At 49.2% G+C, this 24,474-nt stretch overlaps 1 protein-coding gene across 5 annotated transcripts in view; it reads right to left on the bottom strand.

Moving 5' to 3' along the window:
• Positions 1 to 23,665, bottom strand: part of DTX2 (deltex E3 ubiquitin ligase 2) — a 46,109-nt gene extending 22,444 nt beyond the window's left edge. For 4 of the 5 annotated variants that reach the window (XM_062592244.1, XM_062592247.1, XM_062592248.1 and 1 more), the window contains exons 1-3: positions 23,606 to 23,665; positions 16,731 to 17,117; positions 11,313 to 11,907 (exon numbers count right to left, since the gene is read on the bottom strand). In XM_062592244.1, coding sequence (XP_062448228.1) covers positions 11,313 to 11,907; positions 16,731 to 17,034 — 899 coding nt within the window. In that variant the 5' untranslated portion in view covers positions 17,035 to 17,117; positions 23,606 to 23,665. Of the gene's footprint in view, positions 1 to 11,312; positions 11,908 to 16,730; positions 17,118 to 22,943; positions 23,019 to 23,605 lie in introns of those variants that run through there. The other variant, XM_062592246.1, reaches the window with a different exon arrangement.
• Between the last annotated feature and the right edge of the window lie 809 nt (positions 23,666 to 24,474).

The raw sequence follows: 24,474 nt of genomic DNA, 5'->3' as shown, positions 1-24,474 counted from the left end.
CTCCTACTGCTCCTGAATGGATTCCTTGGAAGGAGCCAGGACCCGACTCATCACCTTCCCTTGTCTAGGCCTGCCAACAGACCCTGTCATCACCCCCTTGCTCTGGCTGCTCTGACACAGAGCCTCCCCAGAGCATTGACTCATGCTACGTACAGATTGCTACGCCAGCAGATCCACAGCACAAATACGCAGCCAGGGACGGCTTGGATGCAGCAAACAGATCTTAAACCTTCCAAATGACTTGGTCTAAACATGCTGTTAGCAACAGTGAAGGAAAAGCGGCTCACCAGAGAACACACACCCACGTTCTACAAGATGTTGCAGCTGTACAGGTTAAAAGAGGAAAGCATTTGCCCCTGCCCCACCCCGCCCCCTTCAGATGGAGAAATCAAGGCACCAAAAAGCCATGCAAATTGCTGGCACGCACCTAGCTGCAGCCCTGAGCACATGCAACTGCAGCCCAACCAAGTCTCGACTCTCACTATGCATTCACTAGATTACTGCAAGATATGGGAACGGGAGATGAAATATCAAAAGAATCTTCAGAGTTTGGCACCCACCTTCCCTCAGAAATCAAGAGGATTTGGACACCAAACATTTCCTTTCAGGCTCCCAACTTACTTCCTTTGGGAGTGTTTCCCAGGGCTGGTAACCCCACCTCAAGTTAGTTGAGGATACGTGGGCAGACAGGGGACATGTTTGGCTGACAGCAGGAATTAGGAAGGAAAAGTGTAAGCAGTAGCATGGAAGTCACTAAAGGCAAAAGAAAGCCGGATCCACAGGAGCAGAGCAGAAGCATTTAAAATCTAACACGCTGGTATGGAGAAGCCCTCCGCAGACTGTGTCTTGTGTGATGCATACACCTGTCGCAATGCAGGCTCAGGCACACCAGCTAAAATAATCACATAGTACAGTCAGACAGCAGGACTCAAAGGACTCCCAAAGACATCCAAAATTACATCAAATCTGGCCAACTTCCTGGGAATTTACACAGCAAATTAAGATAGTTTAGTGCCCCAAATAACATTCATTATCCACAGGGAACCTAGTTCTCCCTAGATACGATGCAAAAGCAGCCACTGTATCCAGAATAATATCACTGACAGAGGTCTCGCTCTTCAGCCTTGCCAGAATCTTTGTCCGCTTTTCCTTAACAATGAGCAGAGCTGAAGAGACTGAGGAGCAACACACCCCTGTCCTCCACCCTCACAACCAGAAAGCACCCCCACCTCCCTCTTCTCCTACCTGCCACAGTTTGTCAGAGCTTCGCACACAAGCATTGAGCTCCCTGAAGATATCCCTGGGCAAAACCCAGGGCTTGGCACTGCGTTGACAACCCAGACAAGAGCTCTTCCAGACCCTTAAAAAGTTCTCCAGATTGCAGAGGTCTCCCTTATGCCTGTTTCAAAGACTGTGTTTTCCCCTCTGCTGTACCTAATTTTGCAATGTTTCCAAATGATGCAATGGATTGCTCTCACTACAGTCCAATTCAAGACTCACTGAATACAGTGGAAATTCTCTCCTCAGACAGCTTTGAATTAGATTGTGTGACTCTTCTTCACAACATCCTTCTTTCCTAATTTAGCCTCTTCGTCACAGTACTTTCTTAGAGAAGGAGGAAACAAATACCTATTACTATCCTTCTCTTTGCTTCAGTCTGCTCCTACCTATGGTCCTCTTTGGATGATGGCTAATAGCAGGACTGCATCCTCTTCAGCTGCAGACAAGGAGGGAATTCAAGGAACAGCAGGCAGAAAGGAAGTTGGAAACCTACTCCCAAAAATCAGTGACGTGAAGCATTCTGCTCTCGCCCACCAAAATACTCCATCCTGTATTTCCCCCCATCTTCTCCCATAAGACAACAGCACAGAAGGGAGTAGGGGGGCTGGGAATCCCCTCCACTCCTCTGCCCCCAGGCTGTGATCCCTGCATGTGATTGATGGTGAAAAACTCATGCTTCATCACACCAAAAAGAGCTTCAGCTACCATGGGTACTTTCATTTCCCCCTTCCTGTGGAAAGTAAAAAAAAAAGAAAATGGCAGAACACAAAGCTGAACCTTCAGCTCTGTGAGGAAAGTAAATGGGCAACAGGGAGTTCTTCCAACTCGTATTTTTGGAGAATAAAAGACGTGGGTGACAGAACTGTAGAAATGAAGCTCCAGACATCACTTAGTCCACCTCCCTGCGTTGAGACAGAGACAAATGGACACAAACTGTCACCAGCAACTCTTTGTCTAATCTGTTCTTGAAAATGTCTAACACAAGGAGCACCACAATTTGCCTAATTAGTTTCTGGCAATATTTCAGTCCTGCTACTCAGTGTTTGTCCTGCATCTAAAATCTTCCTGGCTTGGATTTCCTTCTTGACCTTCCAAGTAGAGCCGATCATCTCTTCTCTTTACAATTGCCTGCTGCATCCTCATAGCCTGGAACAGTCTTTCACCTTCTCTTTTGTGAATGTTTCACGTGTTCCACCTTTGCTAGCAAGGCAGACAGTACTGCTCCTGAGGTCCTCATACAACTGATACAGCCATATTTGAACTGGTAAGAGCACTGTCCTCCCACCTGCAAAGCAGTAGCAAAACTTCACCAATGAGAACTATCATTCAGACATTTCCTTTAAATGTAAAGATGCAGAAAAGGGTTGGAGCTCTGGGCACACTACACCAGAGGCTGAAGAAGGCAAACCCACAGCTGCTCTGGAAAGAGGATCACAAGTAACAATGCTTTGCGAAGACAGGCTGAGAAATACTTCACTACTCTTTCCTTCATTGCAAGGTTCAAGACCAAGCCATTCAGCAGCGAGTGCTTTTACAAAATGAGAAGAGCCCTTGAGATTTACAGATGGAAATGAATAAGCAATTGATACATTTGCAAGCAATCAAGTTTTGGAAGCTGCAAATGCACTGCAGATAGATTACCATCCATCAGCCAGAAAATAGTCACTGATCAGACGCACTCCTGGTGTATGGTAAATGCAAAGCATGTCAGCTTTGACTGCTGGGAGGCTTTAAGCCAACTGATTTGATGATGGCAGAACCAAATACTTTTTATTTCACATTTGGCATGAGCTACAAACACACACACACACACTCAGCTAACAGCATCTCAGCTAACAACACTGTAGGAAGTGCTAACTTATCTGCATGATACCGTGTGAATGAATTCTCAAGGCTGCCACGCACATTCTTTTACATCCGTAGAAATCCCAAACACAAGGCTGATGAAATCAAGGGAAATTCATGTTGCTTTGCAGTACCTTTGCCACAACACTGCCGGGTAGATCTGAAGCCACAGTATGTAGGAGGAAGTATTGCCACGCCAAAAAAGATACAGAAATGCTATGCAGAACTTACTCTTCAGATCGAGGGTTTTTTGGTGGAAGGTGGGGGTGGTGATGAGGAAGGATATTGCTATCACAGGGAAGGACAAGCTGTGCCTTGACTCTGAACAGGCTAACCAGCAGCACAAACAGCCTGTATTTAGTCCCTCAGCCTGACTCATGGTTCCCAACAGGAGGCAGGAGGACTCAAGCCACTCAAGTGTTGTCATATCAGCACTGGCTTCGCAGAAGAGAGAAGGGTTAGTCCTGGAGCCAAGGTGGGCTGAGATGCTGTTGATTTACTCAAGTGAGGCTCAGTTATGAGAAAACTGGATCCAGCAGGACAGTGAGGACTCAGGTGAGGGGAAGTCTGGAGAAGAGCAATACAAGAGCTAGCACTGCAGTGCAAAGAGATGAGAGGAATTCACTGCAGCGCTTGCTCCTGTTGCCTTTGCTGCCCATCATTCTCCTTTGCTGAAGGGGATTTTAGCTTCACTCCTCACAAACAAGCTTTCTATCTAATCAGTGTCTTTAATTCTTAGCCAAATATGCAGGCTGTGCTTGTAACACCTGGAAGTCAATGCATGAAATCCCTGCATGTTTGCATGGTGCTGATTCCTCCCCAGTCCAGTTCAGCCCTGCTGTTCACTGCAGTTCCTACTCTCCCTGTCACACAGGAGCTGAGAGAGTGCAATAGGGAAAAATCAGGTTGAGAATAAAGGGACACAAAGAAAGACACTTTCCTCAAAGATTCAGCAACAAAATCCTGGTAACATCTGCTATCACCAGTGGCTATAGACAAAGTGTGTCAATCTGCTACAATGGGCAGATGCCCAAGACTGATATTTCAGCATGACAAAAGCATTTGCTTCTCCAGAATTTCAAGATATTGTAATATTAGTGAGATAGCAAACTACAAGACCAGAGGATAAGGCACCTGCTGCTGTTTTTACAACCAGGTGGCCAGATGCAAGCTGAACATCACCTAAGCTGCATGAGCACATGTATCCTAAGGGATATACGTGACAACTTGCACACTCTGCCCAATACAGCCCTTACAAGCTCCTCACAACTACTGATGCAGCCACTACCACGGGAGGATGAATGTGGAGGAAGACAGCGATGTCTCCAAGACCATGCAGGGAGCATGTGGCAGACCAGGAACTCAGTCCTGGTCTCTAATGCCTGCTGTAGACACAGACCTACTGGAGGAAGACAGCAGGGGACTCCTTTCCTCTCTCCCTGCGCACAGGCCAGCAAGTTGCGTGTTCCTGTATCAGTGTATTTGTAGTCCTCTGGGCAAGCAGCTGGCACTTCTCTTCCCAGCTGAAGGCTATATCCCGCCCTGCCTCATGAGGGCACCAAGCATTACGGCAACCCCAAGATCTAACCACCCGCCCAGGGAAAGCTGAGTGAGACGATAATCCTGCCCCTTTCCACCCGTCAATTTTTTGGAGACTGTATTAGGCTTCCTTGGCAGCCTTACACACTGATCTATCAATCAGCATTAACACAGCTACATCTGACCTGCTTTTGAACTTGCACATCCTCATTACAAAACAAATGAGCTCGGCCCCAGCCCTGTAGGCACAGCTGTGAAAACAGACTTTCTGGTCCATGCAGTCTCTCAAAACCTCAAATACAGCATATTTTCCCCTCCCTTTCTTCTAAAGGGGATCCCCAAAACTAGACTAAATCCCTCTAAAAGGGACCTCTTGGGGCACTGCAAACAGCCACGTGGATCCTTTGGTTTCACTCTCAGTGTCAAGAGGGGCAGAGTCACCTGCTCTGGCTCAGGCACCGTGACATGTGCATGGAGCGCATAGCAGAACTGTCCTGCTGGGCCACACAGAGCCACGGCAGGTTAGTTACAAGCGAAGGGTTGAAAGACATGTCACAGTAGCTTCCATGGGCTTGGTGAGGATCAGCATCATGATGAGCCAGGGACTGTACAGACTCTCTCTGCAGTGATCTGAGGAGCTTGCTGTTGCGGCTATGGGCAAAAAATGCTGAGAGGTGTGAAAGAGAAAAAGGAGAGAGAAGGCAAACCATCCCATCCAGGTGCTGGTGCCTAGATCTCGCCATCTGATCCTACAAAGTGCTGAGTGTGTCATTCCCATTGGGAAATTTGGGGTCCTAGTACCAGACCTATTCCTTGGGAACACCACAAGTTCCTTTCAGCCCCAAGACCTCATACACTCTTTTCAAGAAACTCCCCCACGAGCTGCAAGCCTTACTTGCAAGCATGCCCTGGACCTAAGGCACCTAAGGGTTACACAAGGCTCAGTGGGGCCAACGGAGGGACAACAGGGATTTGGTGGCTCGGGTGCAAATTAACCTATCCCCCAAAAGGCAGCTTCCTGTAGCTTTGCTCATTCTTATTCCAGGCAGGGCACTCCTCACCAAGTCCCGGCAGCGCCCTTCTCTCTCTAATTACCAGGGAGCGACGCAGCTCTCGTCCTTGGGAACAGACGCTTTCCCACACGGGGCGTTTCGCATCGCACCAGGAGGCGGATGGGAGCCCGGGGAACTCCACACAGGAAGGTGCTGATTTTTATTTTACAAATCCACTTAACAGTGCCGGCAATAAGGACACAACCCCTGCTGTGGCACGCTCCATCTGCGGATTTCTATGCAGTCTGTGAAGGAGGCCAGACTCATTAACTCTGTTTAATACACGGGAGGAAACCAAAGGCACCAAGAAGCGAAATAGCTTGCCCACATTAATTTAGTAAGTTAGTGGCAGAAGCAAGAATATTAACGTCTATTTAAGCCTTGGTTTGCTCCCTGTACTGAACTGCACAACGCTCTTATCTGGGCTTTCCAAGCAACTTCGACCCTCTTGAGAGAACGGGGAAATTAAACATGCAATTTGAAGTGTTTGAACTCCACCCTCCCACACCTGGAGCCTGCCCTCCATCCCCACAGCAAGCAGGAAATATATTGCATTGCTGCCAATGCCACAAAACCCTAGACAAGTCTGTGCTACTAACAGCCCCTACTGAGGGCTATTACTGCCTACATATTAAAAATAACTGTCACAACCGCACAGGGAGTTAGGCAGCTTTCCAGGATGAAATACACTTTCTTCTCAGCCCTGCAGGAGAAATGTTTTCTTCAGTGCTGCCATTTTTAACATCATTTCCCCCCCTTCAAAAAAAGCATATACAACTGTGCTGTCTTAAGTCCCTCCGTAACGGCTTTTGAGCCCCTCCGCCAACTACAACTCGACTTCAAAGAGGGAGAAAGCTCAGAGCTAGGACACCCCCGAAAGCTTTTTGAAGAGAAGCAGTAAGAGCAAGTAATCCACCACCACGTGTGCTTTGGAGCTAAATGCTGCAGGGGCAGCGCAACACAACCCTTATTAGTGACCAGAGAAACCACAGGAGCCTGCTGCTCGCCTCCCTGCAGCACACGCATAGCTCTGCTGCTCCCAGCACAGCTCCTCTCTCGATTAACCATTCGCGCCACCGTGGTGCCCTTGAGCTGCAGTCACAGCTGAGGAGAGGGAAGGGCTGCGCAGTCCCTGCTTAAACACGGCTGAGCAGGGCCTCGTGCAGCTCCCCGCCGAGCCTCACGGCCTCTCCCTGCCGAGGAAGCCGCTCGCAGCCAGGCGTCTTTCCAAACTGTATGATTTATCCGTCTTTTCTCCTTCCTCCCTTTCAAAACAGGAAACCCATTAGCTGGCCGGTAAGCACCAGCTGCAGGGGCCGGTAGGGAGATGGCCACTTCCAGGCCCATCCTGTGCACCCGGGAGGTCACAGAACAGCCTCACATTTGCTGCGCAGTTATTGCGCGGCCCCGGATGGCTTTGCTGCGATATCACGGCAGAGCTGCCGTTGCAAGGCCTGGACCTCCAAGTACACACCAACAACCAGGGCCCCGCAGCGGCACAGGACTGCACGTCACAGCTAAGCTGCCTGCTGGACGTAAGCCCTTTGCAGGATAATTACTTCCTCATCTTCTCAGCCACTGAAGTCTCACTACTCACTGAGCGAGGAAGGAGAAGACTCAGAGCTGCGAGGGGAGCTAACTGCTCCGCGAAGCAAAGCGGAGCGAGGGGAATGACGGGAAACCTAGTGGACAGAGTAACCCAGGAATGCTCACAGGAAGAAAGAGGAAAAGCCATCTTGAGTTGTCAGCTGATGTTGGAAAAACTCCCTTTCACATACTGCACTCCACTGGAAGCCAGAGACTGCCGCTATCCCCCCGGCGTGGATCTGTCTGCCTGTCAGGCGGGGAACTCTTAGGAAAAATAACTCCAAAGGATTCTCTTCTCCAGAATCAGCTTGAGTTAGTTCCCCAGCTGCTGCCTGCCTCCCTTATCTTGGCTCACCCTCTGGGATCGGTGCAGGACCACAGCCTGCACCTGGAATCCACTCCCACGTGGGAGTACATGGTAACAGAGGTTTCCACAGATATATCCACAGAAAACTGTCAGCGTTAAAGAATGGAAAAGGAGTTAAATAGATAAACACAGCAGATAGTAACATCCTGCCTGCATGATTGCCTCTCAGACAACCTCAGTTGCCAGGTGTGCACTCAACGAAGAAAATCAGCAGTGCTCTCCCTGTCCAGACCAGTCCTGGGTCCTATCAAGGGATCATTTCACACTCACCACAGCAACTACCAGCAATACACCCTGCTCAACCCTCGCATCGTAACAGTGACAGATGGCCAACAGCCAGAAGAGCTCCTCTAAGGCACTCCGATCACAACTTGGGGAGTGCAGACTTTGCACAGAGGGTGTCGACTCTCACGTAAGCCTGGCAGAACTCCCACTCCCCTCCAAGGGCCTCAGCACCTTCCCTGTGTTGCACGTTCTGCTGACCCTAGGAAAGATTTAGTTGTACAATCCCTCCATGTTCCCTAGAAGGGCTGACTTATCCAGGGATTACTGCAAAGATGCCACTCACCACCTAATCCAAACCACAAACAGCTGAGCTGCAAAAAAGATTACAGCAGTCAGACCGCAAACGGCCACCACATTACTTGTCCACTGCCAACATGGCTCGCAGCAATGCAGTGGTCCCAGTGCTCCAGGAGGGCATGATCAGAGGGCTCTGCTCTTTGCTGCTGTCCCCAGGCTGGCAGCTGTGGAGGGGAACAGATGTACCTGCCACAAAAGCCACCTTCAGTAGCACTTGGTGATATGGCTGAACCACAGCAGCTGAGGGGGAAGCAAAGGCTCCCTTTTGCCAGCACTGCTCGGAGGATGGATATATCCAACCACAGGAACTGGGGTCAACAGCTGAGGGTTGTCACATTGACCCACCATGAGATCTGCCAGCACTCACCTGCCAGAGTCTTTCTATGCAGAAGCTGACCAGGCCTGCCAAGAGCTGCCCTTTGCCCCAAGAGCTCACAGGACAACCCAGCATCTGACAGGGCACTGCAGTGATGGGTGCCAAGAAAATCTTCTCGGCCACTCTGGTTGAGCTAATAAGATATTACACCTACAGATCTTGTGGCTGTTCTTCTCTAGTGAGCACCATTCAGACCATGGGCACCCCAGGTTGTGAGAAGTAACTGTGCCACTTATTTTTGAATGTTGCTCTCCCTTCCTCCCACCTTTCATGACAGCTCTTTCCTCATCAGTAGCGCACAACACACAACCCCTTATCGGTTACAGGCAGAGGCTTATAGGGCAGCCGCTGCAGCATTTTGCTCTTTGTTTTTATCTTTTCCCACCCCAAAAGGCACTTCATAAATCATATTAACATAGATCCACTGTAGACTAAGACATAGCCCTCATGAACTGGAGAGGAAAGCTGGCTCCAGGCAGCCTTATGGCACAGCACACTGACCAGCAGTTCCTGTGAGAAGGAAAATTTGGCACTTTCTTCAGATCACACTAAGAGCCTTACTTGGGGCATGTGCAGATAAAGAGCTCTGTTTTTCAGCCCATTTGAAGACGAAACAAGATGACTGGAACACAGAAATGCTGCAGATGCTCAAGATGCCACAAAAAACATCACTGAGTGAAAAGACGGTACCAGAAAGAGGATACAGGACAGAGGAACAAGATGCAGAAAGTCATCTTATGCAAATAAGACTGAAGAGCAAAAATCCTCATATTACACAGAAAAGTATCTCTAGATTCACAGTCTTGTTGAAGATACAAGTGAGCTTCAAAAGAAACCTCAAACCTTCAGCCTCTGTGCCTTTGGATTTCCTGTCCACATCTTTATTGTTTGCACTTGAGTTAGCTTGGACAATTACACCAGCTCTGGCCAGTCTGCCTCTTGTTTCTCAGATCTCACACAATCTTCCAGTCTCTGGTTTATTTAGGAAATGTTTATGCTGCTCTATACATTTATAGCCATTTATAGAGGGAGAAGCACTTATTTAGTCTTCAGTTCAATCCAAATGTATCTGGGATTAATTTATTTATCATCATCTAACCCTCAAAAATACACAGGCTACAAACACCTTCGTGTGTGTTGTTAGAGAAGGCTTGTGTGCCAAGGGAGAGTTAAGCCCCTGAAAAATCCATTGGTGGATATCTTGCTTAGTTTGGGTTACCAAAGCCTCATAAAGGCCATCCTACAAGAATGCAGAGGGAAATCCCTCACTTTGCAAGGGAAGTGCCTCTCTCCAGCAGCACCACGCTCCCCAGCTGGAGCATGCCGCCTCTGAATCATTCCAGGCCATAGGCAATAATGAATATATCTTGGTCAAACAGCCCATGGGTGGGGGAGAGGCTGGGGAGCTGAGCTGTGAGCCCATGAGACACTGCTTTTCATTTAGCTTGCAACACTTGAAAGACCTGAAAAGAAATGAAACAATTCCTCTGACACTGGCAATGTGCAAACACAGCCCTCCTTCAGCTCCGATCACTCCAAGACAAAGGATAAAATCATTCTGTGCTGCCAGATAAATATGTTTCAGTCCTAGAGAACAACTACAGTGAAAACAGATCAGCAGGTAGCACAGGCTGATCCACAGTATTTGTGGTGAGCTGGAGTATTTGAGGGGTTGCACCTTGGAGACCCCAAGGAAAACTAAACTCCCAACACAACTTACTGGCAGGCCCTCCTTTGAAATAACCAACTCCTGCCAAGCTGCCTGAACCTACCCTGAATACTCAGCCATCTAAAGAAAGGCAAAGAGAAAGCAAATGTCCAAAAACATTCAACACGTAAGGCTTTAGCTAGATTTTAAAGTCACTTAGTGACTTACACATGGAACCTCTTCCACGATTATCTAGCGGTATCTCTGCTCTGCATCAGCTTTTAGTCTGATGAATAGCCTGGAACCACTCTAATACTGCTAATGTTATCCCATTGATTTCAGGTAAGATGGAGATCAATATGGCTTAAGGAAGTCTTCAAAGAAAGGGAGAGCAGAGCAAAGGGAAAGTAAAATACTGACTCAGTACTACAGTTTTCTGAACATCTTCACGATAGATTTAAAAATCCTTGAGCAAATCTAGTTTTGTTTTGTTTCTGCTCGTTTACCTTAGAAAGGTCAAACATGGACCTTCTAATTTTGTCAGAGAACTCACAGGGCCTCAGTCACATGTGGAGTTCTGCAGTCCCTCCTTGAAGGTGAAGAGCTTTGAACACAGAGCAGTTTTCTGCTCCTTTGCTGCATACTTTGAATAAAATATGGGTATTCACAAGTCCTATTCTCATTCATCCAGCCCCCACCCCTAAGCTGTTTTTAAATGTAAACAGAAATCACCTTTAGCTTCCTCAAACCTGAAGTACAACTTAACTACTTTCTCCAGTGGTTCACGGAGACTTGCAGAGCAGATAGGGGCTATATTTCAAGCAGGAGAAAAGGAAGAGAAAGCAGAGAAGACAAGCTTTTGAGCCTTCTTATCCACCGTACAGGACACAAAGGCACAAACACCTCCTTTTCCATTTAGGGAAAAGGCCACTGTAAAGTCCTCTGGGCCTGAAAGGCTCCTAGACAACGAAGATCAGAGCACACCAGGTCTCTCAGACACTCACACCGTATTCTAAGGTGAATGAGGTTCTGTACCTGACTCCATTAGATGCAGACAGTCCTGCGCTGGGGCCCCCAGCACTTCCAGCTTGAGACAAAGCCCACGTGCTCTGTGCATTGAGTCTTGGTGCTGACTTTGCTCCAGACAAAGTTGGTTTGTTATAGGGCACAAAGCCAACGCCAGAAGAACTTATCGACGTCGTCCTACTGGAAACTTGATGTGCAGTGGAGGAGTTGGGAAAGTTTATCATTGAGTGCCGGTAGCGTGTGGTGATAGGACCAGTCCCACTGTTAAACCAGCACTGTTGACAAGAACAAACCATTCCTGAGTGAACAGCCCCCGAGGTGGCTGTCACTGGATAAGGAACATCCAAGCGCCTCTGAACGCTTCGGCGGAACTTCGTGGTCTTGTTGGTCTGGACTTGAGCCACAAAGTCAACTTCATAGTTGTAGCCTAAGGGTCCAAGATCTACCCGCTGATGGTTTGTGGCATGGGCTTGCTCCAGGAATACACAGACGTTCATCTCATAGGGGGACCACCCACCTTCATCATTCTGCCACTCCCACACGATGCCCTGCCCGGCAGCAGAGTCCTGAGGGAAGAGGTGCCTGCGGACAGCTCGCATTGTCCCTGGATGGGGGAAACACACACATGCACCATTTTGTGAGCAGAGGGAAATAAAAAAAATAAATAAATAAAAAGAGGGATGTGGTTTCAGTGACCCATTAGTGCACAGATTTGCTAGTGTCTAAATGGGGATGATCCCCCTCACCTCTCCCTCAGCAGGGAGGCTAACAGAATTTCTCTCTCCAAGATGGCTGTGCTTGCTCGAGAAACTTAAGAGATATGCAATAACTCCAAGATCTCTGTCCCTGTGCCAAATCCGATTGAGGGCTGACAACAGGTTCAAAAGCTGCTGGAAGGAAGGGTGGGAAGGGAGGGAAAGAGAGAGGCTAGAGAGACAGACACACCCAAGCGTAAAGACACAGTGATAACATATGCCTCTCTGCTGTTAAAATATCAGGCTGAGGCACAGATCTGGTAAAAAGCCTTGACAACAGAGTAACTATAGAGACATGACACCATTGGGAAGTGCTTTGCAGAAGCACTTAGGGGCTAAACAACTACTCTCTGACTACACAAGGGACCGGACAACTTCCCTTCTAGGGGAGTAGGTAAAGTCCTACAAGAGCAGGACAAGAACTTCTCCTGACAGAGGACCAACAGAGCCAACTTCTTGAGGCTCCTGCCTGCTGGGTGACGTAGCCAGACTAGAAAGGAAAAGCCAGCAAAGTAGTTTGGAAACTGCAGAGAACAGCTGTTCACACAAAGGAAGAAGAATGAAAACAGACACACTGCTTTTCCAAGGCTGCTCTGCAGCAACAGCCAGAGCTCAAAATCTGCTGAAAGCCTCGCTCTCCAAGGTGACTTCACTCTGGGTTGCTTTTTTTCCTTTTTTAAAGGAAAAGTCTAATGAGAAGGAAGCAAGCTACCTAACAGAACAGAAGTCTAACCTCTGCAAAAATGGCTTCCTGCAGTAGGGTCAAAACTGCTCCTGCTCAGAAAATGCTCAACAGCCCTCAGCCTTGAGAAAGAGGGGCAGGAAATGCTGCAGGGCTAGCACATCTGGGCATAAAGGCAGAAGGGTGGCAAACAGGAATGAAGTGAAGAAGTTGTTATGATAAAGGAGAAGTTGGACAAGAACAGCAACAAGAGAAAGAAAGAAAAGCCTCTACAGGTGTCATGATAGTTATGACCCCAAGTTTCAGGAGCCAAGGTGAAAAAGGGCCCATTTACAAGTTTTGGCATCTCTGGTCTGCAGAGAATTGCCCCAGAATTTTGCTCATGTTTCTGTGGGAAGCAGGCAATCCAAGTAAGCTTAACAACCAACAATCACACCCCAAGGAATGAGGAACAGCGCACTCTGAACTCCACACCACCAAAACCTGATTGCTAGCTGTGTTCAAGCTCTGGCTGGTTTGATGCTGGTTCAAGCATCTCTACTTCACACTGCTATCATTTCTATCTCTTACTTTTGGGAGGCTGTGAAAACTGCTAGGACTTGACTTAAATCATAAGGGCACTTAAATGCCTCATATATCCCTGCTAAAAACTGTACTAGACTGCATGGAAGTCTTATCTTTTCCTCCTATTACACTCCCAGGCTTCTTTGTAAACGATGCTTATGTTTTCCGCACAGTGCTTTGGTAGTGTGACCATAATGGGACCCTGCGCTGTGGAACAGAGATATCCTAATGTGTAATTCCAGGAACTAAAACAGGAAAAAAAAGATCCGAGTTTCAGAGCTGAAATAAAGACTGACAATTTCTCAAAGGCAGAATGTGCCAGAGTAAGGAATACCAGGACTTGCTTTCCTGCTAGGGAACTGAAGGCACTGAGAACTGAAACAACTTGTCCACGTACATGCAGAGAACAAGCAGCCAGGGACGATCCCAATCTAGTGCTTCAGCTAACGAGCAGCACTAAGCATTCCCTGCTTATTGCAGCTCTTCATTGACGCTATCCAACAGGAAACATCTAATCAAACCAACTAAGAAGCTACCACCCAACAGTGCAATACAGTAGCTTCCTCTGTACAAGATTCAACTGAGTTGAACTCTAATAGCTCAACCACAAAGTCTAGAGATTGCTCCAGAACAAGACCTTCATCTTGCAGAAATCAGGGTCAAAGGTGTCAACAGCTCCAAGCTGCTCTTCCCCAGCCAAGAAGCAGCTTCTTATATGGGAAATGAGAGCACACAGCCAAGAGCAAATTCAAGCAATAACTGTTCGTACTCAGCAAACAAGTCCTGCCAAGCTTTAAATAAAGGCATGTGCAAATCTACAGTTTTAACAGGCAGGCTACAGCAGAGAAGAACTCTCCAGGGGAGGGAGGATTAGTGATAGGATTGTACTGGAGCTGAGATGGTGAGAAATGCACTATATTTAGAGACAAGTAAGGGTACCTGCTCCCAGCAGAGAAGAGACTTCCCCATGTTAAGCAAGGTGTCAGAAAGCCCAGCAGGACACACACATAAGATGGGATAAGCAAAGCTGTCCCTGCTGCACTAGCAGAACAGAAGCAGCACAGAAAGGACTTCAGGAGTTGGTAAGCAACCTGTATCTTTATGATCCCAAAACAGCAGCAAGGAGAAGAGCTTTAAGGAGTCAACAACAAGACTGAGAGCAAGTGCTTCTTGGAAAATATCCCCCTTCCCCCAAGCTGGCAGGCAAACTGGCATTTCTCTCCAGGGTGGGCAAACAGCTGTAGTGAGGGGACAACTTCTGCTGCTCACTTACATTCACTTCCAGCTAATCTGCCTAGACTAGCAGCTGAAGCTTGTGGCTAATCCTGCACTCAAGACCCCCCCTCCACAGCTGTCATTCCTGTTGGTGGGGATGCTCATCCAGCTAACACTGGCTTCCTGTTATTCTCCCTGGCTTCCTTTGAAGAGCCTATTTGTCTGTAACAGCTAATGAGCAGAATACAACAGCCTATTTTTTGCTCTGTTTAAAGATTTTTCATGAGGGTGTTTCCTGCAGAGATTCTTTTCTCCAGCATGACAAAGGTCAGCTGGCTGCTTGTTCAGAAAGGTTCATGTTTAAGGTAGGGAGCCCTGCAGAGGAAAAGAGCTTTGCTTAGATCTAGGCCATAACAAGGGGATATGAGAGCACTTTCAAGGCTCACACTGAAAGACAATTTGGGCACAGTTACTCACGGAAGAAAACTCACAGGTCTGACCACTCTGATGAAGTGTGAAACACTGTGGGAGTGCTACGAAGTGGAATTAGACATTTTGTTATTAAAGATTCCACCACAGATATCATCTGAGGAATGATGAGGCTATGTCAGCCAACACGGTTTTGAAAATGCTGGTGCTTCCAGGGCTAGCCCCCAAGAGATGACTAAATTCTAACTCTTCTGCAATGGACAGTATTTCCAGCTGTTTTGAGATCTTTCCCAGGGACTAAAGAGACGCAAGACATCTACAGAGACACCACTCCACTGCTGAAAAAGGATGTCCTATTTACCCTGGGACATATTGCTCACAGGCTCCCACAGATAATCCACTGCTGCAGGTTGAGATCAGAACCACAACAAACTGATGGCAAAAGCCTTTCTGATCACGTGCCAACCCAGCAATCATCAACAGGCCATTTTCTGAAAACGGACGGTACTCTAGAGAGATGGACTGTTGCCTACGTGTTTGGAGACTGGCTGAAAAGGCAAGAACCCCAAGGTTCCTTCACAAATTCGGCACTAAGAAAGCAAGAAACGGTTACTAGTGTCAGCTCTGGTTTCCTTCTGCCCAGGAAACTCTTGGGCAGAACTAATCTCAAGGCCACTGGTGAGTGCTATAATGTTAGGATATGAACACAGATGCAGCTGTAACAACCATTTATTTTGCTCCAGCTGCTTCTCCTTCCTTTAAAAATTGTGTGATCAGTTGATTCAAGATACTGCTCACTTATTGCTTCAAGTGGCAAGAAACCAGTACACTGCCCCATCTCCTGCATCTCCCATCTGACAGCAGCCTGGGATAACAAGAAGGGTGTTGGTAGAGGAGAATTGATTCATGGAGAATTTTCCAAAGCAGACATTCATTTAGGGTGTGTAATTTGGGATCTTCCTGAATTTTCTGGTGACGAAGAGCACACATTCCACCCCCATTCCTTTTCTATGCTACAGCTGCTCAGCACATCTGGAGCAAAAGAGGGTAAGAGCCATCTCAACAAATTCTGAGCTGCTAGCTTCAGTGACTCCAAAGGGGACAAGATGAGAATGAAAATTAGGTCTCAGTCCTGCTGCTAAGACCAGCCCATCCTCTTCTTGCCTGGGAGAAAGCAAGCAAGCCTCACATAACAGGAGAAGCAGGGGGATATTCTGCTGCAGCACTTCAGCACTGTGCGGGGGCTGCAGGCTTTTGCAAAGCAGCTTGTGCAGGGCGGCATGCCAAGGTAAAGCAGCTGGCACTCCAGTCACAGAGGGAACAAAGGAATCAACTGGGAGAGTCTGAATTGTAAAAAGGCCTTTTTGTGTGAGTGGTCTTGAATGAATGCAGATGGGGGCAGGAAGACAGCTTCCAGCTCTGTGGGCTCTGGCTCACAAGCTCTGAGCTCCAGAGTTCCCATGATAAGGCTCCTTAAGAGGTCACCTGCTGCCTGAAATCATTGCCCTGGGAAGGAGCTGGGCCTGCTTGAGCCCAGCCGCACAGCCCTGCATATTCACATTGGCCAATAACAACTTGCACGTGTGCTGGTAAGCTGGGTGGCAGACAGTACCAGGAGAGGAGTAGACACACCACCCATCAGAGACCCTCCAAAGAACGGCCTTACAGCAGCAGCAGACAGCACTGCTTTGCAGGGCTCTCCTGCCAGAACCAGGCTCCACTTGACTCTAAGCACACATGCAGTCTCAACAAAATCCAATATGGGCTGGGAGGCTTCCTTACCTGTATCTTGTCGGAACTGCGTCAAGCTTGGGATGTCAATGACGTAGGGGGCCAAGACAGCATCAGCATGTCCTAAGGGGATGCTGTTGACAGGCCCTGGCCCAAAGCGTCGGCCCTTCTGCTGAGAGGCCTGGAAAACCTGTTCAATGTAGCTGCACACGTTCCCTCGGTAGGGCCTCCACCTCCCGAATTCATCCTGCCATTCCCACACTGCCACAGCTGGGGAGTTGCTGTGCCCTGGGGCAGAGCTGGGGAGCCCAGATGGCCCAGCCGAACTGCTTCCTGCCCCCTGGGCTGCTGCCATTTTCCACTCTGAGGTCTAGGGTACAAAGCAATTGGAAGCAGCAGCTGCACTGGCTGGCTTTATATCATCTTCTTCTGAGGGACCTGCACAAAGAAACAAAGAGAGCACACTGAGCTGAGAATGACACCCCAAACCCATGCCACCCTGAATCCACATCACAAACCATTTAAGAGAAAGAAACAAGCTCAGCCTTTCACAGAAGATGCTCACTGATGCATTCAGGAGATTACAGAGAACTAGATCAGCCTCAAAATCCTCTCCAGTCAAAGACGGATCACATACCACCCCCACAGTCCATATTTCCTTACCAAAGCTGGTAACTTTTCTTACTAGCTTAGACTGTAAGCATTTTGGAGAAACTGCTTCCTACAGCCTGTAGAATCAGATACTACTGGAGCTGCTGCAGACCTGTGCAGAACTACCCCAAAGCTGCAGAGGATAATTCACATTTGGCATATCTGTAAGCCCTGACCAGAGCTCAGAGGCTCACCAGGCAGGGATGTGCCATCACAGGCAGTTATCCTGCATTCCTCCCCACGTTCAGAACTGGTCCTGGCAGCGTTTAGCTCTCAAACCACCCCAAAGCAAGTTGCCAGCTTGTGAGTAGAGGCTCTCTGAGCACTTGTTTAATCAAGTTGTTTGTGTGTGCAAGTTGTTCATAAACTCTTCTTGCTGTGATCTGAACCTAAAGGCTACGAAGCCAGTTCTGCTCAGGCTTCTGATCATTCAGTTTTGATCCAGAATCAGTCCTTTGACTCCCTCTGTGCATTATACATACACATAAAGCCAGAAGGTAATCCTTTCTGCCCAACCCAAGAGTCTACAAATCACACTATAAAAAAAAATGTTAAGATTGATCTGAACGAAAAATGAATGGAAATGTGCAAGTATGGAGGCACAAGAAGTATCAAAGGGCATATGAAACCTCATTTATGGTACTTAAATTCAGTGGGTCATCAAGATCCTATCATACCTACCTGCAGCTTCTCAGGTTGGAAAACAAGGGACATCCTGAAACAAGGGACAGTGTCAGTTGAACAAAGACACAAGCCATTAAGAGATGATCTTGAGAAGAAGAGGGAATAGGAGCCTTAAGACACCCAGATAAAGAGACAAAGGTTAGCAAGTAAATCCTGATGACTCACAGAAGAGTGACAGGATGCAAAGACAAAAGATCACAATTACTGTTACTTCCCAAAGGATATAAAAAGGCAGACTCAAGCCAGCACAACTGCCAAGCTAAGAGTTCAAGAGACATCAGGAGGACTTAATATTTGGCATCCCTTGTCTGCTGTGTCATTACAAGAAATCCTGTCCAGACCATTTGGACATGTGCATCTTGGTGCCTGAGTGCTGGACAGACACTTGGAGAGACCCATATTGGTGCTTTTGTGCAGGTGGGTATGACAGCATGAGTGTGAACAAATGAAACCAATTTCATTTTAAAATAAAATCACTTTCTTCCTCCTAAGGTCTCATGTTGCTGATTGCTCACTTTACTACTACCATTCAACAGGGAGCTATGAGGCTCTTTCCCATAAAATAGAAAGGTTCAGGTCGCCAAGATGCAGATAAGCAGTGGGTGGTACCTATTGAAGGATGCCATCTGCACGGAGAATGACATTCCTGCTGGATGGGGGAAGATCCTAAGCTCTTGGAGCGTCCCAACCATCATTCTTGCGTGGTTTGCTAGCTTAGAAAGGGGGGAGGGGGAGAGAAAAAAGGGAGCAGAGACACACCCACGTGTCTGCATTTATAAGACGAAACTAACGTTTTCTCCGAGAATTCATTGAAAATTAGTTATGAGCTGCTCTATTAAATTTTTACAGAACACCTTCATCTTGACTGCTGTTGGTGACAAACTGCTCTAGCAGAAGGCTCTAGTCACAAAAAAAAATCTTTTTTGTTGTAATTCACTCTCCACCTAATACACCAATGATGATTATTTTACTGCTCAAAACAGTAAATTACTTTACACAAACATCTGATATCAAATTTGACACCTGCCTCTACTGGTTCTTTCAGGGCAGGTTTCACACCAGTACTATTACTTCTCAGAGATCATCAGCATTCCCACACTGTGCTTGAAGTATGAATTTGTCCTACCCACTATGGGGCTGTACACTCTCATTAGATGCTCTGAACCTCAATTAGAGAACTGACACCTTGTTTTCCCCAAAGTCTTTGTCACCAAACACTGATTTGCAGATCCTACAGTCATCAGCAGAGCAGACAAGCAGTAAGAGCCTTTTTGGAGGGAGCCACCAGTTTGTTTTTCTTCGTTTTTAAAATACAGTGGCAAAAAATGGAAAAAAAAGAAGAGATCACAGTAGAAAAGCACTGAACACCATCTCGTTCACATACCACCTTGCACTCACCACGACACTGGCTGAGACCAGAGAGGTAACAAAGGTCTATTATTCACTTCCTCGGAAGGCAGCGATGCTTTGAATTCTGGACCACGTGCATCAACCTGCTCCCACATGCAAGCAAAGGTACCCAACTGGCTGCACACGAGCACGCTTCCTGTCAGTAAGGACAGCTATTTCCTGCACTGGGACTGCTGGTCCAAAGGAGGTACAAGGGGTGCGTTTCAGCCTCCTGTCAGTTCTTATCATTGAACAGTGCTCTAGCTGGCAGCTGTTTGCAAGGATTGGGAAGCAAGGGGTGCACACCATCCATTGCAGGAGAGAACTTCGGTAAGCCAAAATTACAGGAGTGCATGAGTTAAGGCAAAGAAGGGAGGGAAAAGGCATAAAATTGCACTTTGACCCAAAAGTCAAACTTACTCCAAAAAGCTACGTTTATTCAGCAGTCAGTCTTCTGGCTCCAATTAGAAATCTTAACGAACCACCATGTCCCAAATGAAAGCACAAACCCAGCTACTTGAAGTGGAAACTTAGAACAGTCTAGCCAAGTGTCCTCCACTTACAAGGTGATTTTTAACTTGGATTCAGATCCTGAACTTGGATTTGTTTGGTTTGTTCTCTGTGCCCTAACAGACCTTTTGCAACATCTGCCCACAAGGCTTTAAGTGGAGACTTGGATAAGTTAAAGAATTTGGTGTATTTCACTTGCGTTTCCCAGCAGATTCCCCTCCTGCTCCTCAAGCTCCAGCAAAACCTTGTGAGAAAGCCAGGGGAAGGGCAGGTATGAACGAGGGGAATTAAAGCATTTAAAAGCCACATTTAATTCTCAGAGCTGCTCTACTTCACATAAAACAGATTCTTCCTTTAAAAGCAAGAGCTTAGAAGTCAGAGATGGTTTCCAAAAATCCTACATCCCTTTTTAGGTTTCTGACCTGAAATTGCCAGCGTTGATAGAAAGTTAAGTGATGAGCTAGTTTGTACCTCAAATGGAAAAGACAAGGCTTTGGGAGTCCTTGAGCTGGGCTGAAGTTGCAGGCCCTGCAACTTTTCAAAAAAAGAAAATAATAATAATCAGCAGAATGGGGGCCTTCAGAGCACAGAGACCTTTCAGCAAATTGTTCAGACAAGAGAGTGCCCAGGAGAGATTTATAAGTGCCACTAACAGCATGTGAGAGATGGCACTGGGAGGGTTACAAACAAGCCCTTATAGATAACTGCTGGGAAATATTATACATGGACTAAAAGTGCATGCAAAATTAGAAGAAGGCAGTGGGGGCACTGTAATAAGCCAGGGACCCTTTGCAGAGGGGGTGCGTCACTGGAACAGTATTCAGCTAGCCTCCCTGCGGCACCCTGTGACATCTAATCCGCCCTTCTGCACCCAGTGCAATAGGAGCTGCAAACACGCTTGTGCAACAGGTTCTCTGGAGGCTCTCTGCAAGGGGTTGAAGCTCCTGCTGGATATCTGAGGGAATATACTGGCAGGGAAAATGGGCCTTCAACTCACAAATCCCAAACACCTCATCGCTCCTGGGTGCTCTGGGCCAAACGGGACTCAGCCTGACTCCACCCACAGAGAAAGATTGCCCAGCTCAGGCCACCGCTGCTCAGAGACTTTGCTCCCCACCCATCTGTAGTCTGACTGCCGGCAAAAAACGCTATAAGTGCTGTTTCAAGCCCCTCGGAAACTAGGGAACATATTGCAAAAAGACACTCAGTCCTGAGCAGGAACTCAGGAAGATCAGCAGCAGGTGATGCCTCACCAGGCCACAGTGGTGTCTACAGGGAGAAACGGGAACAGATTAATCAAGTGAGCATTAGGAGAGGCCAGACTCCTGCCCAGCTTGGCCATCTTGGGGCCATCATTTATTTTTTTCTAATTTATCAACAATTTATCTATAACAATCTGATTTCTGTTGCTTTGGCTATTGTAAGCACATCTTCGGATACACATACACCCAGTGCCAAGTAGCACAACAGAGAGCAGTGACCCAGGAGATGGGGAAGAATGCAGCAAAGTGGTAGAGGGGATGTCACAGCAAGAACTCCAGCAATGCCAATGCGTACCAGCCAGACCACAACACAGTCCTGTTTTCTCGTAACCTTTGCTGGTAATTATAGCGCAAGGTGGCTAGGATGACAGCCAAAAGAATGGAAGAAATAAAACCTGTCCACACAAAACCGGGATTCCCTCCATTCAAAACAAGCTTCAAGAAAATTCTCTTTGGAGGAAGAAATAAAGAGTGCAACTGAAGCAGAACAAAGCATTTGCCTATCAACTAGGCAGAGAGCTTATTTTAGGCACGAATGAATAGGAATGCTGAGGCAAAGGGAACAGGGTAGGTATGCCTGAATATAAGAACAATTGCCTGGCATCAAACCAAACCCAGCATCCCACTCACTTGCTCCAGGGTCCTTCCAGGGCACTGAAACAGCAGATTATTTACTTGTGGGGAGATTACTCATGGGAATGCAAACCTGGCAAAATCAGGAAGGCTTCTCCATTTTCCTCAAAACTTCAATTAGTAACAAGAAAGCTCCCCCCTCCCCCATTTGCTTTTTGCAGGTAGAAAGAAAACCTCCTACCCAGTCTCAGGAAGCCAGTTCTCTCAAGACGCCAATACTCATGCCGTTTAGAGGACAAGCTCCCTGCCGGATCATGCAGCAGGATCCCAAGACACTGTATGAGAAGTCAAAAGTCAAGTCCCTGCCAATGGGAGCTGGTGATTCATTCATTTCACAGCCAGTCCTGCCACTTTGCCATATAGCACACCCATTAGTAGTTAAAGATGACCATAGAAGATTTAAATAAAACATGACATGGCACAAACAGATTTACATCAGCAAAGTCTTACCATTTCCTTGTTTAAATACACCATCTCTTCCTCTGAATACCAGAGAGCACATACAATTACCTGCAGATACTTTGCTATTTCCAAGATCCTTTTACAAAACCTGCCCTCAGCTTTGGAGGTAAAGCAGGAGTTGTCCAGGCAGTAGCAAACACCCACACAAACACGAGAGATCGTGGGCTGGAGGCAAAGGAGGAATTCAGAGTCTCGTAAAAGGAGAACTATGTCCTTGTTCTCTAGGCCACATAACTACAGCACAATTCATTAAGCACAGAAAAGTTAAGGCAGCAGACTTTCAGAGCACTATCGGGTGATTCCTTGTTACAGGAAAGGAGCTGCCCTGGAAGCTCAGGGCTTCCAAAAGACGGAGACCCCATTCCCAACTACCTGTCCCTGACATTTTATTTTGTACGAGCTCTGCTGCTCCTCAGGCCCCTCTACAGAATTAATCAAATCACTAACCGGGCAGAAAACACAACCAGGGGAAAACGCAGATGGCTTTCTGTTGGGTTGGTGAGTTGAGGCAGCTCTGCAGGAGACGCAAGCAGGACCGGCGGGAGGACTTCGCCCACCTAGCGGCACCGAACAGCTTGCAGAACCACAGCTGCAGAGTAGTTTTGCAGCACCAGAGACATCTCATTACCATAGCTTCTGCTATTTATGCTTATAACCCATCCGAGATGCTCACCGTCCGAGGCTGGTGCTGAGACTCAGCTCTCCAGCGAAAAGGCCGGGTCACTTGTCACCCACAGACAAGGGGAGACTGTTTCAGACCTTGCGCACATCTAGGAAACCAAGTCGCGGAGCAACTGCACGGTTAAGCCGCGGTGTAAAAGCACTCGCGGCGCAGCGAGGCCCCGACGGCAGGAGGCCGAGGTCTGAGGCGAGAGCCCTTCCGCTGCAGCTCGGCGAGGACAGCCCTGCCAGGGCCCCCGGCGCGCCGCCCGTCCCCACGCGCGGCGCGCCCGTCCCCACGCGCGGCGCGCCCGTCCCCACGCGCCCGCCCGCAGTCCCGGAGAGCTCCCAGGGCAGGCGAGGACACGAGCCCGAGCCAAGCTCGCCCCCGCCGCCCGGACTGCGGCGAGGCCGCGCAGAGGGCACAACGGATCTTCAACGCCCCTCGAAGGCGCCCGGGGCGGGAAGCGCCTCGCCGGGGAGCGACGCGCCCCGCGGGGCCGCCGCTGCCCGCCCGCCCGTCCCGCGGGGGGACGCGGCCGCGCCGGGGCCGCCGGGCTGCCCCTCCGCCCGGGCGCCGGCACCCACAGCCGCGCCGAGGGCCTGCCGCTCCCGGCCGCGCTGCGGCTCGCCCCCGCCGCTCCCCTCTCCCCGCCGGCCGGCCGAGCCCCTCACCGTGACTCCCGGCGGCGGCCGTTGCTGGCGGGGCAGCCACTTCCCGGCCGGCGGCGGCGCGGCAGCAGCGCGCATGCGCGGCGCGGGGCCGCCTGGGGGATGTAGTGCGGGGGGAGGGGGCGCGAGTGCGCGTGCGCGAGAGGGAGCGCGCGGGTGCGCGCGGCTGCGACGGGAGCGCGCGTGTCGGGGGGGTGTGAGAGCGTGTGTGTGTGTGTGTGAGACAGAGTGCGTGTGTCAGGAGGGGGTGTGAGAGCGTGTGTGTGTGACAGGGAGCGCGCGGGTGCGCGGCTGCGACGGGAGCGCGCGTGTCGGGGGGGTGTGAGAGCGTGTGTGTGTGTGTGCGTGCGTGTGTGTGTATGTGTGAGACAGTACGTGTGTCAGGAGGGGGTGTGAGAGCGTGTGTGTGTGTGTGTGACAAGGGAGCGTGCGGGTGTGCGCGGCTGCGACGGGAGCGCGCGTGTCACGGGGCAGGCGCGTGTCCGGAGGGGCTGTGAGGGCGTGTGTGTGGTGGTGAGCGGGCGGGTAGCTGTGCAGGGAGGGGACGAGCGTGTCCGCGGTGGTGTGGGAATAAGTGACAGGATGTGAGCGACTGCGCAAGAGCGCGTGTGCAAGCGTGTGCGGGCGCGGGTGAGGGAGCGGGAAGGGCGCCGGCGCGCGCGCACGCCTGTCCGTGCGCAGCAGCCCGTGTGCCGGAGCCGGGACCGGGCGGTCGCTGCTGCGAGGCCGCTGGGGCTGGAGGCTGCAGCGGGCCGGGGGCGGCGAGCGGGCCGGGGGTGGCCGCCCGCGCGGGCCCGGCTGCGCCGGAGCAGGCGGCCGGCGGCTCGGTGTGTGCGCTAAATCGCGCGCACCGCGTGTGCGCTGCCGCTCTG

The sequence above is a fragment of the Rhea pennata genome, chromosome 20, assembly GCF_028389875.1.
Source record: "Rhea pennata isolate bPtePen1 chromosome 20, bPtePen1.pri, whole genome shotgun sequence".
NCBI lineage: Eukaryota > Metazoa > Chordata > Aves > Rheiformes > Rheidae > Rhea > Rhea pennata.
Note: the sequence above shows the minus strand (reverse complement) of the source record. Positions and strands in the feature narration are given on the sequence as shown.